At 34.4% G+C, this 17,988-nt stretch overlaps 1 protein-coding gene across 2 annotated transcripts in view; it reads left to right on the forward strand.

Annotated features, from left to right (window-relative positions):
• The first annotated feature begins 13,228 nt into the window (after positions 1 to 13,228).
• The window catches only part of LOC145294181 (solute carrier family 12 member 4-like), a 377,042-nt gene continuing 372,282 nt past the window's right edge, over positions 13,229 to 17,988 (forward strand). The window contains exon 1 of one of the 2 annotated variants that reach the window (XM_080141297.1): positions 13,229 to 14,468. In XM_080141297.1, the coding sequence (XP_079997423.1) occupies positions 14,222 to 14,468 (247 nt within the window). In that variant the 5' untranslated portion in view covers positions 13,229 to 14,221. The remainder of the gene's footprint in view (positions 14,469 to 17,988) is intronic. The other variant, XM_080141303.1, reaches the window with a different exon arrangement.

Consider the following 17,988-nt stretch of genomic DNA (forward strand, 5'->3'; position numbering starts at 1 on the left):
TGTAATGTGTAATATAGTTATAATTTTATTTTTATTATTAAAACATATATATATACACATATATATATATATATATATATATATATACATGCATATATTTCATTTATAATTTGTTGCAATTGATACAACTAATATTGTTTGATATTATTAAAATATGGTTCTATTTTGACGCACTCATTAATTTAATATTGAAGAAACGCATAATTTTTGTTCTAAAGCAGTTTAGACTTGAGAATTTTTTCCCTTTACTTAGTTATCTCTCCTTATAAAAACCTCATTTCTCCAACGATTGCCATATAAAGTGAAGGATACTGCTACTTTTTCTGATCATATTTCTGCATATGACGAACCACTGTATAGATTTTGTTCTATAATTCTGAAGAGGGGATTTTTTTTTTACGATGGATTACAACCGTAAATCAAATGCCTTCGTTTGAGTATAAGTTATTATAAAATTATATAATAATAATATATACTAGCGGAAGCTGTGGAAATTCCACAAGGGACTCGTTCATATGTTATATATTGATGTGGGCATTCTGTAGATGTTCAGTGTAAATCTAGACCCTCTGATATTATTGTAGCGTTTTTGTTAAAACTGTAAAGTATTTATCTAAACTAGTACGAACGCCCGGCAAAGCCCGGTCGTAAAGTACGCTTAAATATGATATGTTAATTCTTGCGTATTTCGTATATATTCTTATCGAGTTAATGTTCTATCGATTTTTATACATTATAACGTTGCGATTTAAAAAATAAAAATAAATATATATCCATATGACTTGGGTGCATTAGCTTGAATCGAAACCGAAAAGACTTATGAAAAAAAAAAAAAAATATATATATATATATATATATATATATATATAACTTCAGCCATAATCGAAACAAACAAAAACTTGTGAAGAATTCTTGATAAAATTATTTATCAAAAAAAATAGATGACTTAAATGCCATCAGTTATAATCGAAACCGAAACCAATACTTTTGAAGAATTCTTGGTAAAATTATTTATGACAAGGAACGGAAGTACGTAACAATTAAACGACGCGGATGTAAGTGTGACACAGAAAATAACACACATGCTATCGTGTTAATATGTAGAAGACTAGCTCGGGTGCGCGGCGTTGCCCGGATGTTTGGAGGTGTGTGTTGAGCAATAAAAAATGGTAATAGGCAGGCACGCGAATGAAGAAAAGAACGTGAAAAAAAACTGAGATCTTTGCTACTGCGCCCATGGCCAAACCGGAAGTGACGTAGGTTTAAATTAACGCTAGTCAATGGAAAAAAGGGGATGACTTTCGAAAATATCGTCGAAAAAGCGACCACTCCCTGTAGAAAAGTGCCCAGTTGAGAGTGAAAGAATTAATGTTTTTAGCTAATTTTCGATATTTGTCGTCCGAAGAGTCGAGCTTCAAAATGATACCGATCTTGTGAAAATGTGTGACCTCTTTTTATATACACGCTCAGTAGTGTACAACTAGATATCTACATTTACTTATATCGTAGCATGATGTAATTCTAGCCAACTCGAACATATTTATTTAAAAACAATTATTTCTTCACATTTCGTAGATATTTATAGTAAATTTTGTATACAATAAATGTGTATATTTACGAAATGGGCAGAAAGAATTGTTTATAAATATTTTTCTTTCTTTTGACTGAACGGGAATTATATCATGTTTCATATATATATATATATATATATATATATATATATATATATATATATATATATATACTAGCAAAAGAACCCGTCGTTGACTGGGTTCAAAAACAGCCTAAAGAAAATGGACTCTGATATATGAAAGTATGATAGGTTATGAAAAGGAAGGGTTGTAAAGAGATAGCTTCGAATTTGGGTGTATCAAAACCAAAGCAAAATATGATGAAAGTAAAAAAAAATGGATAAACCCCATAATTTATTATACCATTCCTGTTCACACTGAAGCACTTATCACAATATTCTGTGCATCTATATTAAAAAAAACATTGTTAAACTTTGTGACATATTTCCCTTCTATAGGGATCAGGCGCGAACGAACACCCCATAATTTTATTATACCATATTTCTTATAACTGAAACATAATTATCAAAGTATACTTAGGCAGATAGATATGAAAAGTCTGTATTAAAGTTTGTGCCTATTTCCATTCTATGGAGGCCAGGCGCGAACGCAGACCCCACAATTTTATTATACCATCCCTATTTAAGTGGAAACATACTTATCAAAGTATTATTATGTACATCTATATCAAAAACACTTGTAAACGTTTTTTTTTTTTCATACTTTGTGGACCAGGCGCGTACGCAGACCTCGCAATTTTAATGAATCATCATTATGCGAGATCAAACATACCCATTCCTATGTCTCGATACATCTTCTATCATTATATGTGATCAGTTTTCTATAATAGTCAACCATATAGGAGTCTATTCGTGACCAGACACACACACAGACGTTCAGCTTTAAGCCTCCCTCTTTGGGTAGAGCACTGTCGTAAAAAATCTCACCCGTTACTTAATTGGCTGAAAATGCGAAGCTCGTTGATTGTTTGTTTACAAACATGCGATTTGAGCACTATATTTAAATAGACATTCCGACGAGTTAGTTACGGGCGTCAATTCCATGGTCGAGTGGGAGAACTGCCAACTGTCAACACGACGGTTCTAGGTTCAATCCTTGGCTTGGGAGAGATGCTGGTCTAGCGGCACTGATAGTGATACAATGAAACAGGACTGTATGTCGATGACTACAAATATATATATATATATATATATATATATATATATAGGATGGCCCGTAAATCACTTCACAGTTTTAAAATGAAACAATTTTCTCCTAAATGACTGTATTTAACTAATTATTTTTTATTTCACAGTTTAGTGTCTGGAAATTTGTTCTGACTTAATTACGAAAGATAATGTCTCTTAAGTAATCTCTATTTTCGGCTTCGCAAAGTCAAGCTATTTCTAAGCTATTCTCCATGACAGTTTTTAACATCGGAGGTTGTAGGAAAAGAATTTTCTGTCGTATGTTTGCCTTAAGTTCTTGGACAGTTCGAGGTTTATTTGCATACACTTTGTCTTTAAGCTATCCCCAAAGTTAAAAGTTGGTGCTGTCAAATCAGCTGAACGCGGAGCGCATTCAAAATCGGAATTTCGAGAGATTTTTAGATCCTGAAACATCACAGTTATAACTGCATTGTGGATCTAGCTATATGTGCAGTTGCTCCATCTTGTTGTCACTAATACCCTGTTTTCTAACTGAGGTTTAACAAAATTCACGAGCATATCTTAATATCTCTCAGCAGTTACAATCTCAGCATTTTCATTCACATCTTTACAGAAGGACCCAATAACCCTTCATGAGATTACTCCACACCACACTGTGGCTTTAACTGAGTGCATCGGATTCGCATGAACTTGGCGTGCATTTTGTATTTTCCAAAATTCAGGTATTCTGCTTATTGACATACCCCTTCTGTTAGAAATAAGACTCATCTCCTATGATCAACTTGTGAATAAACTAATTGTTATTTCTTGCAGTTTCCTGAAACCTGACAACGTAATTTAGTCGTTTCTGAAAGTCTTGTGGTTATAAAAAGTGTATTAATTTACCTTTTAATGATGAATGTGCAAGTCTTTTTGAATTCACTGTAGAGAACTTCGTGAGATGGCAAGTTCTTGAGAACGCCTTCGAGTGGAAGTGGTTGGATTCTCTTCAATGCTACGCTCGCATCTTCAGTATTTTCAGGTGTACGTACTGAGCGGCTTCGTCCACGTCTAGACCTATTATTTACAGAGCCATGCTCTTGAAAATGCGTCACTAAGTTCATTATTGCAGGCCTACTAGAAGGATGTCGAACATTGAAATGGCGCATATAAAATCTTTGCGTTTCAACCGTCGATTTTCAAAGTAAAATTTAATTATCTTCACTCGTTGTTTTGTTGCAAACTTATCCATGCCAAAAATTTCTTAAGATTCTATTTTATAATTCTGAGAACAGAAATTAAAATACATTAATAGAAAAAAGACTATTTCATTTTTTTAAATTTAAAGTAACTTATGGGTCACACTGTATCACTTTTACAATTATAAGACATATTTTCAACCACAAATTGCCATAGCTAATACAATCCTACACTGGTTTAATATTCAAACTCGTTTAGAATTCGCTGCTTGCTTTCCGGTTGTACCAACATGCATAGATTTCATTCTAGTGGTAACAAGCACCTTGCTGCAAAGCTCCTCACTTATGATGCTTCTATAAATCTGGTCCTAAATTCACGGTAACCCCTTACGTCCTAGTGACAATTTTTAAATCCAACATTTCGCAACGATGTGACACTTTTAGGAATGAGTGATAAGATGGACAACTTTTCCAATCCCGTCGTATATTCGCCAACGCAGCTACAACATATTTGCAACGTTGCAAGAAACTTTCCGTTGTTAAATACGATGAAATTAAAAGCAAGGTTTGAGAAATATTTATAGTCCACCATACTAGAAGAGATCAGGCACCTCTTATGTTGTGTCGCTTCTATTATTTATAATCCATTTATACACGCCGATGTGAACTCCATAACCCAAACAGACACCGAGGCTTCTTTAATTGGAAGTTTATTTGTTTAGATATAGTGTCAGATTACAGTGACTAGAAAGAAGTATATGTTCACAAATGGGTTACTATGTCCCATAGAGACAGAAGAGGAGAGAGACACTATATAGTTCCCATTCTGTGCTCCAGTCCCCACCCTTATTTTGCTTTCTGGCAGCGAACAACTTTTTGCGCGATTGTCCTTCTCCAATGTCCACCAGAAATAAGATAGCATATCTTTTCACTGGACATCACGTGAAACCCCTACTTTTCGTTTACCTGTTGAGGCTATTCTTTTGAACCCTGGTCCAACAATCATTCTCTCCACGCAAGCTACTGGTTTTCGTAACACCTTTCAATCTCAGCTGCAAGCGAGTCTTCATTTTCTAACAGCTAAAAACGCTATTGCGCATATACCTCCAGACAAAATATAATGTGTTTTCAACGCTGGAAGAATTTTCCTTGTTGACTGGGAATATTTACTGATAAAACAATTAATTATTTGCTATTCGAAAGCGAGGGAAGCCAATGTTTATCTTGATTTCCAATGGTGATGTTTACCAATGTCTATTAAATAATAAAATATGGTGTCTGTATGTAAGTCGATGTGTTTAGATGTACACCGAATTGTCAATGCATAAGACCGGGTTCTTTGTTTTTTTTTTATAGGAATCAATATGCCAGCAGATAGACGTTTCGCATGAGAACGAAAATGGGTACGATTTTGCGAAGAATCTAATGACGTAATTAAAATTGACCGTCGAGGTCATTTAATTATACTAGGTTTCACTTATCGCGACGATAATGCGTGCAAATGAAACCCGAATTTCGGAAATAACCGAAATGAAATATTGTACATATGAATGGCCCTATATTGAATTAAGATTGCATCAAAGAGCGCTAATCTTGACGAAGGAAGAACAAAGTACATATGGAAGTGACATGAAGTTTACGAAATATGCCATTTCCCACAAAAAGATACCAGGAAAAGATTTCATGCAAAGTAATGTGAAGTCAAAGAGTAAAATCATGACTATGACGTCACGTATATCAGATTGACGAACAAACTGAGGTTCCATGGGATGTCCGCGAAACCGATCGACAATCATGTTATAATCAGTGAAAGGAAATCTTTAATAATCGTCAAGAGTGAAATGCTCCTCAAGGATCTCTGTTAACTTTGTCCACCAGTTATCCTTAATAAAATAGTTAAACAATACTATTCTCTTTCTCGTGTGTGAACTGCTTCTCTCCAGAATGAACTTCAAACTCTGGACGAACATTTTAATCTCCTTTTCTGCACACGTAAAGGAGAAGTGAACAAAAATACCCACATTTATAATAACGTTTGATGAGAATCTTACAATATGGCGTTCATTTCTTTTATTAATAGTTAACTGAATCCGTGCACCGTCGCTGTCCGAGAAAACCAAAGAATCCAAGAAACTCACGCTCCATCTGCTAGACCACATACAAATATTTTTTATTCAATTGTAGTATTCCGTTAGTATTAAATCTGTAAATAATAATAATGTTCGCCAATCGCTTGCGGAGATGGTTGTGATCATGTTGTTTGGTGGTCTCTTCTGTGCTGTCACAATTTGCGCGTGAATTAGTTTAAAGTGTTGAAGACTTGCGCCACGTCGTCCACATTCTCTCGCTCGGAAAAAAAAACTGAATCCAATGGCAGGACATAATCAGGAAGACTGGAGATTGTTCGAAGTGCAGCAGTTGCTAGAAACTTGCCTGATTTACGTAAGGAGCTCTACTCCGAATTGCCTTTAGTATAGACTGCTAATTAGTGCTGATGAACGTTCACCCGGGTTTGGAGTATGAGTTTTCCTTTTTTTAAGCTTAGGAGCACAACCTACCGTCCATTTAACGTATACGTAGGAGCTTGTTTGTGTGTATTACGGCGTGCCCACACGCAAGTACGTTTAGTAGACTACCTCCAAGTTCCCACAGTTCAATCTGAGACCGCATGGTGTTCATTCTACGTATGTAGCAACGTGAAAACACTGCGTAGCACTTTTCTGTAGATTCCTTTTTCACCTAGTTACTATACAGCGGTGAAAACTAAAAGTCGGAGATGACAAGCGCACAACACACAGTTTAGCCCACAAGAAGCGTCGACAAACCATTTAACATACTGTAAATAATAATGAACATCTAGACGTTCCCATTATTTCATTACTTGGCAAAATCCTTGTCCTAGCAGCAACGTACTTGCATAGAGAAAATAACTGTGTCCATATACACAAATACTGGAAGGAAAATATATTATTTTCCTTATATTAATAGAACAAAAAGGAAAAGAAATGCCCTTCATTAAACGTATTGGTTACTGTAAGTCCATGTGACACTACAATAAAAAAAGGGAAACGTTCTGCGCGCAGTAGGCGTAATAAAATATGTAAAGGGCAATTTAGAGTCTAAAGGACTTTTAAGCTGGATGTCACCCAAACAGATCCCAGTCGGTTCAGTCGGCACTCCTTTACGGCTAAGAGCATGTCAGACGATAGATAATAAACTTAAACCTATCCCTCTTTCTAAGAAAATGGCCTTGCGTTACTTTAGAAAATGAGATAAATTTAAAATAATATAATAATGCTGTGTTTTTTTTATATCCGATATCTAATCTTAGTCCGGGCGGCAATATGAAAGAACAGAAATAATGGACGTATAGTGGGCGTAACAGAATCGTACAAGATAAATTAGTATTTTAATAGACTGTTAAAATGGTTTCGTTCATATATATTGTGGTCGGTCTAGTAGGTACTCTCTCGCTATCGACAACCTATCAGTTAACTAGCAATATACCCACCGAGAAAGCATGGCGGCAATTGCAAAGAGGGTAGCTTCCTGTTTCTGTTAGAACTGCGATGAATTCTATATAAAACAAAACCACAGCGTTTATTCGTATCTTAACACTTACCTTATGTATGGGTGTAAACAGAAAACTTGTACGGACAGTCGACGTGAAAAGTCATTTGGTAATCACAGTAACTGATAAAACTACTTCGGAAATCACATCGGGTTACCATTTAGAGAAATGAACACACTTCTATGTATATATATTCTACTAGTATATAAACGAACTTTGTGTGCGTATTTGTGTGTGTGCGTGTGTGAGTTCGTTCACTATGGACTCGAAAACGGCTGAGCTGATTTTTATAAAATTTCACACGAAGGTACTTTGTGTGCCTGGCATTGATCTTGGATAGGTTTTGTATCAGAATGTCTTCGAGAAATATCGATAATCTAAATAATCCGATCAGAAAAGGAAAGGTGATTTTGACCAAAGTTAACAGCTTAGACAACCTAACATCACAAGTGCATTTAAGAAGTTTTAGTACCACACAAGCCGAAAGGCCCGGCATATAAAATGAACAGTATGTTTTTTTGTTTTTTTTTATGACCGGGGCGCGTTAGAAATGAATGTTTCTGTTTAAAGCACAACTGCACCATGAAACTTAACTTTTTCATTTTAAACTTAAATTCAAGCCATTATCACAGCACAAGCAGAAAGGCCAGACATATAAAATCAACAGTAGGTTCATTTATATGACAGGGGTGCGTTTGAAATGAATGTTCCTGCTTAAAGCACAATTGCACCATAATACTTGACGTTTACATTTTAAACTTAAATTCAAGCCATTATCACCGCATAAGTAGTAAACATCAACAATGCGTTCTTTGATATGACAGTGGCGCGTTCGAAATGAATGTTTCTATTTAAAAGCAAAATTGAAGCATGATACTTGATTTTTGCATTTTAAATTTTAATTCAAACTATTATATATAAAAATAATTCTATAAGATCAACAGTAGGTACTCTACAGTGCAATGTAAACTATAATGTATTGTAGACTACATCACTGCGGGGAGGTATGTGAAGCTTCCTAGCCGTGAACTGCGATTGGTCCACAACTCAAATAGGCAATCAATCGATTTGTTTAGAAATGGGGGGGGGTTCACCGACTGCGATGACAATAAAAATAAAGGAGCGTGAAACATTCGTTTATCATCATTCAATCCCGGACAACATCGGGTCTCCCTGCTAGTATACACATACACACACATATATGTACACACACGCACACATACACACACACACACACATATATATATATATATATTAAAATATATATATATATATATTTTAATATATATATATATATATATATATATATATATATATATATATATATATATATATATCCGTGAAAAGCACGAAAGGATAAAATTTAATTTCGTACGGGGGTTTTCGTTGCATACTACGAATATATAGAAGTGCAACTAATTTCTATCGTCTCGTGACGTATTAAGTGTGGTCATGTTTGGATTTCACACTACCCGAACATTAACCCACATATTTTCATCTGTAGGGGTCATATTGAAGATAATGTCTAACAAAACAATTTCCAGGCTATTCCTGACTGAAGAGTCCGACATGACCAAAATCATAGCAGTGCCAAAAGAGTAGTGTGTCAAGAGTTATTGATAATTTTCCACGTTGTATTCAGGAAATGCCAATTGTTGACGTTCATAACTGAAACTTTGTAGACAAGTCAGGAATTGAAGAAGGCTTCCTTATCATCAAGCCTCTTTGGACATACCTTCATGCCAGCTTTGACATGTAAGACTTACATCAAATTCGTTGCCAAGGTGGCTGGTAAAATGGTTGCATCATTTTACCACTCCATAAGATCTCTTGAAGAGATAAATACGTCCCAAAATAGATTATTGTTGCCACATCTGTGGAGGTTCTACTCAGAGCATTATTTCCTGCCTAGACAGACTACAAAGCCGACTTCCAAATCTCCCCCATTCTACATCTGTCTCAGTTATCAGTCTTTCTTTACACTATTGCTATTTTGATAACAGATGTTTGACTCAGGTTCAATCTATGCACCACGCCTCCCTATAAAACACCCACAACAAAACCGTCTTACTACAACTACTGTAAATATTTTTGTTTCTCCCCTCTCTCTCTCTCTCTCTCTTTCTATCTATTTATCAATCTATCTATCTCTCACACACACACAGACGCACACAGACACACTCTCTCTCTCTCTCTCTCTCTCTCTCTCTCTCTCTCTCTCTCTCTCTCTCTCTCCCTCTATTTCTTTCTACCTAAAACTAAATGAAGTTTCCATGAGTAAAGTTTCTTTCCTAGAACTGCCACTCTGTGGAACACAATGCTGCGGAGCTACTTCACAGATAACTACAGCATGATTGTTTTCAAGTCTAATGTAAATAAAATTGTTTTGGAACTTAGACCGCCCTCTTGAATAATCAAATTTTACCCAATTACCGACATCATTTCTACTCATCACGACGGTGTTTCACCGCCCACCTGACGTTTATTTAACCCTTTTCTTTGAGTCGCATTTGAGCTTTGATAATTTGTGACACCTAAAAAAGTTTACTTGTACCAAATATGTTCTGACTGTGGATACAACTTTAAATTTTATCAACGATTTTATGGGTGGCAGTTTTAGGACGGTCGCCCAGTATAATAATAGCACGAATAATACAGCTTAATAATAGGTTACTCTTGTCTCTCTGATCTGCTGCAGACTACCATTGGCCATCAAGATAACAGAGAATTACTAATATCATACCCCACATTTATTATCATCAAATAGTAGGCATTCTCCGAACGCAAGCAGTTGATAGGTTTATAGCCGTAGTGTTGGTGCTCGAGGAACGTGACTCTCTCAGCCTCTATACATATTAGGAGATCACTTTTGCCAATCAGCAAAAAAACAATCTCTACTCCTATAAATTGGTGGGGGGTGCATTGATATTCATATTAAACCCCCTTTTTTCTATTTATTTAAAAAGAAAATACAACTTTGTTATATATGGGTCCTGGAATTGCATTCATCTGCAAAAGATCTAGCTAATTTGCATATTCTTTTAAACAGTCATTTTAATTAATTCCCTATTAGTTTTTTCGGTTTTCTTATGTGATCATCTTTAGTTAACTATTACGTGCAATTATATACATAGATATTCTATATGATTTAGACTTGCGTAATATTTGCGTAAAAAGCGTAAAAACCTATCTCTGTATTTATTTATGCATGCGTATATTTGTTTAAAAAATTTGTCTACCAAACTTCTCTGTCAGTTTTTAGTCTGCTGACATGAAACTAAATACATAGGGTATCTGAACCCATGCGAAATTTTTTATTTGGGTTTTAACCGGGGGAAATCGATGGAAACGTTTGAAAATTTTTTAAAAAATTGAATTTGCCAGGTGATGGTCAAACGACAGCATTACGAATATGCATGCGTAACGTAATAGCTATTAGTCAATGTATTAATTTTTAGTCTGTAAGCAAACATGTCTCCATAGTTCAGGCATTAACGTCAAAGTAAAACGTAAATCGTAAGCTAAGCGTTTTGGTTTCGATTCTCGGTGGGGCGCATAAGTCATTTTTTTTTTTTACTTTTGAAATCATTTCTATATATAGGGTTCAATATAATATAATAATAAAAACGAAACCTGCACTAATCAAAATATCATATTAAAGCGTATTTTACGACAGGAGAATGCCGGGTGGCCTGCTACTGCTAGTGTGTTCATATTTCAAAAATGATCAAATGAAATGTTTTTTAAATGTTCACAATTTATCCAATAGATTATATATTGTATTATGAAAACGATTTTTTTTAATCTAACAGAATTTTGCTTGGGATAGAATAGTTTACATGCATATAACGTTTTATACACATATATACAAGCAGGGAAATCCGACGTTGCCTGAGATTCAATAAGAACCAACGAATGTTCCACACTTCAAATACTTTTATACTTAGTTTTCACTTTAACAGTTTCCTTGAAAATGACGTTTATAGGTTTTCTGGTATGCTGAAACTAATATCGCATTTGAATTTTCTGCAAACAAGTAATTTTTCTGATATTAAGCAAAAAAATATGCACTCACTTGCGCGTACAAAAATGACCATCACTTTTAACATAAGGAATTGCATTGCTTAATATCCAAAAATTACTTATTTGTGGAAAATTTAAATGCGATATTCGCTTTTAGCATATACGAAAAGCTTTAAAAGTCGAGATTGTAAGGGAAAATATTAAGGTGGACAAAAAAGCAAAAATTCTATATATATTTATGCTCTAGAATTTTACGAAAGAATCTCTATCTCTACTATTATATAAAAGGAACTTAATGTACGTGTGTACGGGTGTGTGATAGAGAGAGAAAGTTTCCTATGGACTCAGAAACGGCTGGACCGACTTTTTAAAAAAATCACACAAATGTACTTGATGTGTCTGGGCGTGTTCTTACGTAGGTGCTGTATCAGAACGCGTCTGATAAGTATCGAAAATCGATAATCAAAACATCCGATTAAAGAAGGAAGACAGATTTTGACAAAAGTTAACACTTTTATACAACCTAACATCACAATTGCATTTGAGAAGTTTTATTATCGCACAAGCTGAAAGGCCCAATTGAACCATAATAATTGCTCTTTGTGCGTTTAAATTTAATTCAAGTGATTATGTAAAAATAATTTCATAAAACTAACAATTGGTTCTTTGATTAGACAGAGGCGTTTCTGTTTAGATCACAGTAAAACATGACACTTGACTTTTGCATTTTAAACTTATGTGAAGCCATTATTTACAAATAATTTTATAAAAACAACAGTAGATTCTCTACAGTGCAATGTAAATTATAACGTATTGTGGACTAAGTTTCTGTGGGGAGGCATGCTTTCTCTCGATATCCTGCGACGCGTGAGTATCCCTAACTCGAGCAGGCAATCAATCGATTTTATTAAAGAACTAGTCGATTTCACCGATTTCGATGACAATATGAGTAGGGGGTGCATTTGTTGATCCTCGTTCAATCCAGGACAACGTCGGGTCTGCCTGCTAGTATAAAGATATAAACTAATGAGGCCTCCAGAGCTGTGCTAAAACTATTTCTTTATTGGGCCACTAGTTGAACTGGGTTTATCTCAGTAGGTAATATATAGTGTCGGCTTTATTTTTCTGGGTAATTGTACAGTTTACGGATCGTGCTGAAATAATAACGTTATTATTTAGAAAGCCATTCTTAACATGGTAGGAGTGTTTGTAACTATTCTGTACCTTCACTTAAGAATTTAATTAACAAAAGATGTCGTAAAAGCTGAATTTAATTTTAAACTCCTATCTAAAAAAAATAGCAGGGTTCCTAAACTGCACTAGCGCATTTTTATGCCCTACTGATTAGGGTTAGCGTGTAGTTCTTAAACTGTTGCAGAATACCATCCTTCTAGGCATTATCTCCTCCTGGAAGCAATGATAAAGGCTAACCCTTTTGTCTGTCACATTAGAAAGTGGTTTATCGTCGACCGGCTGGAGCTGTCCAACTGGTGAATACCGACTAATTCGATTCAGACATTTTTCATAGATACTAGGTATCGGACATTGTGGTAGGTGTCCATTGTCTATCGCATATTAAGTTTGACCTTATGTTACCTCTGGTCCTCGTGGGGAGGTTATGTGGAGGAGTGGGTGACTAGAGCTACATATTCATTGTGGCCCGAATTAAAATGTTGTAAATAAAGAACTAGTAGAACTACTGCTGGTGCTGTGACAACAACAAATTGTGTGGCTTTGCTTGTACTGCTAGATTGCGGGGTAAAACTATGAGATCTACTATTATATATTCGTCATCGTTGTTTAAAAACAAGACGGGGCGTTCTTGCTCTTCTGGTAATATACGTGGTCCCACGTATTCAATTCGTTTACTATTTCTACAAAAGCGAGGGAAAAAATAGACACAAAAAATAATAATAACAACACCGTACTTCACTGGATATGTATTCGTATGAACCCCGTTTTTGTGTACAATTTTGAAAGTTAATTTCGTCCACGTTTTTATACAGTCGGTTTCTTTGTGTTAATGTTTGCATAGTTGCTCTCCCTTTTTTTATATTTAAACATTTGCTCATTTATTTTTTCTTGTTTGGTAATCCCCTTCTTTCTTAAAAAAATCTCTCTCTCTCTCTCTCTCTCTCTCTCTCTCTCTCTCTCTCTCTCTCTCTCTCTCTCCATATATCACTCTTTTATGTAGCTTTCCCACGCTCTTTCCTTCCCCGGAAAAAAAGTAAATGTATTACTTTCCTTTCAACAATCTAAAATGGAAACCCCTCTCTCCCTTATAGATCTTCCCCTTCCTCTGTTGTGTTTATTTTTCGGGTCTCTCTAACTGCAACCCCGTCTGTCTTTCCTCTTCAAACTATATTCTAACTAATATTACTGTGTTTTGACCATACAAACATTACGACTACACAGACCTCTTCCCAGCAGCAGTTGTTATATCAATCGCACACACTAAAGTTTTAGCACGCGGACGAACCAGTGCGAGCCTCCCAGGCGCACGGCTTTCTCTTTTTATATCTACACATATATAAAATCATACATCTTATATATTCAAGCATAAATGTATACACACATACCTACGGAACAACGACGAGGATATCTGCAGACACCTCTACTTCATTGATAAAAAAAAAATAATCATACGGACATCTTACAGCTGAAATCTTAAAAAGAAAATCTTTTCGTTCTTATCGAAACGGAAATAAAATGTCTTCGCCGCCACAGAGATTCACCGTGGTCCAGGCCAACGAAGAAGAGGTTCCACTTGCGGCCGAAGGGGCCAGTAGTTCGAGTCCAAGTAAAAGCATCGGTGAGACTGTCGAAGAATCGGGTGGCGCAGCTCCACCCGTCAAAGATTATGGATCTCTACCTACTTCGTCGCCAACCTCTCCGTCGGCGGAAATACCAACAATTCGAATCATAGACGATAACAATGGAAAGCCTGTAAAATACGGTAAGATTTTTTTTTATTTTTCTATTAAATTGTAGAGGATGATTTTAACCTTAATCCTACCCTTAATTTAAAATCTAAATATATTGCAAGCTAATAACCATAAGATTACATTATTATTATTATTATTATGGGAGGGGGGTGATGGTAATTTTAACCCTAGCCCTAATTTCAAATGTACCTTGCAAGCAAATCATCTACGATTTATTTAAAATGTATGTTTATTTTTATTTGAATTTTTTTTATGTAGGAAAAAACAATTTTGAAATGGGGGAAATTCTATAACAATAATATTTTTTTGTAAATAATTTTTAAATTATGGTACTTATGCAGTTTACGGAGTGTGCTATTTTTTTATATAAGATTTTCAAATTAAATTCAATTTTTTGTTTGTCTATTTATTAACTTGTTAGGTATAAGTACAGAAGCGTTACAAATCATCCTCCCCTTCACCATATTAAGAATGGCTTTCTAAATAACATTATTTCATCACCGCCCGCATTTTGCACAAGTACCGATTTTTAATTTTACTAAAACAATTTAGAGAAAAAAAATTTAAAAAATAAAATGGGATGTTGGTTTAAAACTGATTTCTTTTAAAGCATATAATGACTGCTTTAATATTTCAAGCGCTCTAAGCACTCTGTAAATAAACCAAAGTGCAGTATCTGTTCTTCTTCTCTCTCAAATATATGGATGAACAGATCGACGCCTTTGATTATTGTATATACAACTACCTATAACGACTCGGCGTTACTGGGCAGAGTTCTTAAAAGCAATACAATTCAAAATATAGCCATATTTACATTTTTTTTAATCCGATCTTTTTTTAATTTGTTCTAATTTTTTCATATTTTATTTTTTGTACTCCTAAAGAATTTGAGCTGCTGGTGGGTGTATTATATATATATATATATATATATATATATATATATATATATATATAACTTCATTCCAACCCAAGCGTTATGTTTAGTTGAGTAAATATCTTTTGGTCTGGTTCAAATTCTGTAGAAGCACATTATTTCTTTATTTCAATAAACATTCGATTAATATTAAATAAAATAATACTTCATTGTGTGCTTATTGAGGTTACGTATAGGCGAGAAACCTACAGACATAGCAAATATTGTCTGATTTTATAATTGCAGAGATGACGCATATTGTCGAATTTCAGCCTACGTCTTAAATATAGAATTTATCTAAATGTTCATTTTTTTTTTTTTTTTTTTTAATTAATCGCAAAGCGATAACATATCTACGAACAACACGTTGACAGTAACTGTCCAAGAATTTTAATTTTTTAGTATTATTTATTTATTTTATTTTGGGTGAAAAAAAAATGTTTATTTTGCAAAATTTCATCGAAAACGCCTAAAATACATTCCTCGTAGTTTGTTTGAATTTAAAAATAGATATCGAAAAGTCGAATTCCGTGCCGAACATGATACGAACGAGTAAAAGACTTTCTTCTTTATTAAGTATTTGACGCGTAATCTGTAATATTTCTACGATTTACCAAAACCGTTCGTCTCCATAACGCATAGTGTGTATATATATATATATATATATATATATATATATATATATATATATATATACGCGCGTGGAAACCGCTTTCGAATAAACGATGTCTAAGAATATGAGTGGCTGTATCTACTCTGCAGAGCTAGAACCTTATTTAATAGAATTTTAATTTAAAACGCGTAAGATTGAAATATTTTTAGCTGAGTTTCGGAATAGAGGTCGCATCGGTTTTTATTTGTTTTTTTTGGGGGGGGGGTACTAATATCTATATAATCAGAAATGCAGATTGTTTTCGATTATTAAAAAATAGGTATCCATAAAAAATATCTTCATTTACCTAGATGTGGGATACAATTCGCTATTATACAACCATTATAAAATGGAGATTGACTTTATAGCCGGTGTAAGTGAAATCGCTTATTTCTCGTGTGGAATGTCATTCCCGGTGCGTATTTAACGTAAAAATGTCGATTACACCGGTCATAAAGTACTTCTACAGTTTATAGCCCGTACTATCTTATAGATAGAATTTTCAAGCTATATTTCATTTTGACGCTATCTATTGTTTATTTATTAACACGTTAGATAAAAATACAGAATAGTTATAAAGCTTCCCCTCCCTATGTTAAGAAGGATATTCTAAACAATATTATTTCAGCACGGCCCGTAAACTGCACAAGTAATTTTATTTCTACAACTTGATGCCTTAAAACGTTTATCTTTGCTTATTGTGCTCTCAAGCATTAGAAAAGGGATGTAAAAAAAAAATTGGAAACTGCCTCTATTCCCAAACTTCATCATTTATTTTATGTTTGTACGGTACTTCTACAGAATACAAACCAGACTGTTGTTGTCTGTTTTGTTTTTCGTTAACTCTAACCTAACCCTAAACTAATTTTTGAGTTTAATTCCGCAAAAGTCAGTTTGATTTGGCTCAAATTCTATAGAAGCCCCGTATTTGCCTTGATTTTTTTTCTTATGTGATAGTAGACCTGTTTGCAGTAATAGTACTTACGACTAGAAAAAATATATTTAATTCAATAATTTTTATTTTCTTCGAAATATAACTCATTACTTCACTTGCAATGATGTGATGTGATTTGAAGAAGTTATTTATTAATAAATTTTAATAAATGCTACTGTAAAATACTTACTTTCATATATGTATGTTTATTATTTTTACTTATTTCTTTTCTTGCGTCAATCCCAAAATTAACATATATTGTGTGACTGATCTTCATTTTTTTATCACCGGTAATAATAAATAAACAACAACAACAACAACAAAAGCAATCGGAAAATCTTTTTTTCTCTTTCTTCTTTTCTGGCACTTAAGACCTTCCATACATGTGTTTATGCCTGCATCTTTGTCAATAAGACGTAAAGTCGTAAAAGATTGAATTATAACATTTTAATTTTGTTTGAAAACTGGTGTCATTTTAATACAATGGATAAGCGCATATCCGTAGTCGAGTACTTCCTTCCTGGTTCTTTGTTGGTTTTTCTTTTTTCCTCGTTGTGCAGACGCTGTCCTTGTTTTGATGGTCAGTTGAGACAAATTGAATGTTCTTGTTGTCGTTGAAGGCATTTGATTTCTTCCGGCATCGCATGAATTACAATCTTTTATTCGTTAGTTTCCTCTTAATGGTTTCCTTCTCACGAAAACTTGTTTCTTAAAAAGAAAACTGATTTATGACCCCTGTGACCCTAAAGTGAATCAAGTCGATAGCTGTCTTAGTTTTTATAGCTTTCTTAAAATAAAAATGATCTAAACACATCTAGGGTATTCGTATTATTTGGGTTTATTGGACTACTGTTTCTCATCTTGAGTGTGATTTTTCACAACGTTTCGGTCGATGTAACCTCCGACCTTCTTCACGTATATCTTGTCGAACTCTGGAATTTGGACGGGATTCCGAGCAGAACACTATATTTACTTCAAGGGGGTAGCATGCTCTTGTTCCATCAGCCATGACTGGATAGAGGTACTAAGTAA

Source organism: Euprymna scolopes, chromosome 2, assembly GCF_053919585.1.
Source record: "Euprymna scolopes isolate OS-2025 chromosome 2, ASM5391958v1, whole genome shotgun sequence".
Lineage (NCBI taxonomy): Eukaryota > Metazoa > Mollusca > Cephalopoda > Sepiida > Sepiolidae > Euprymna > Euprymna scolopes.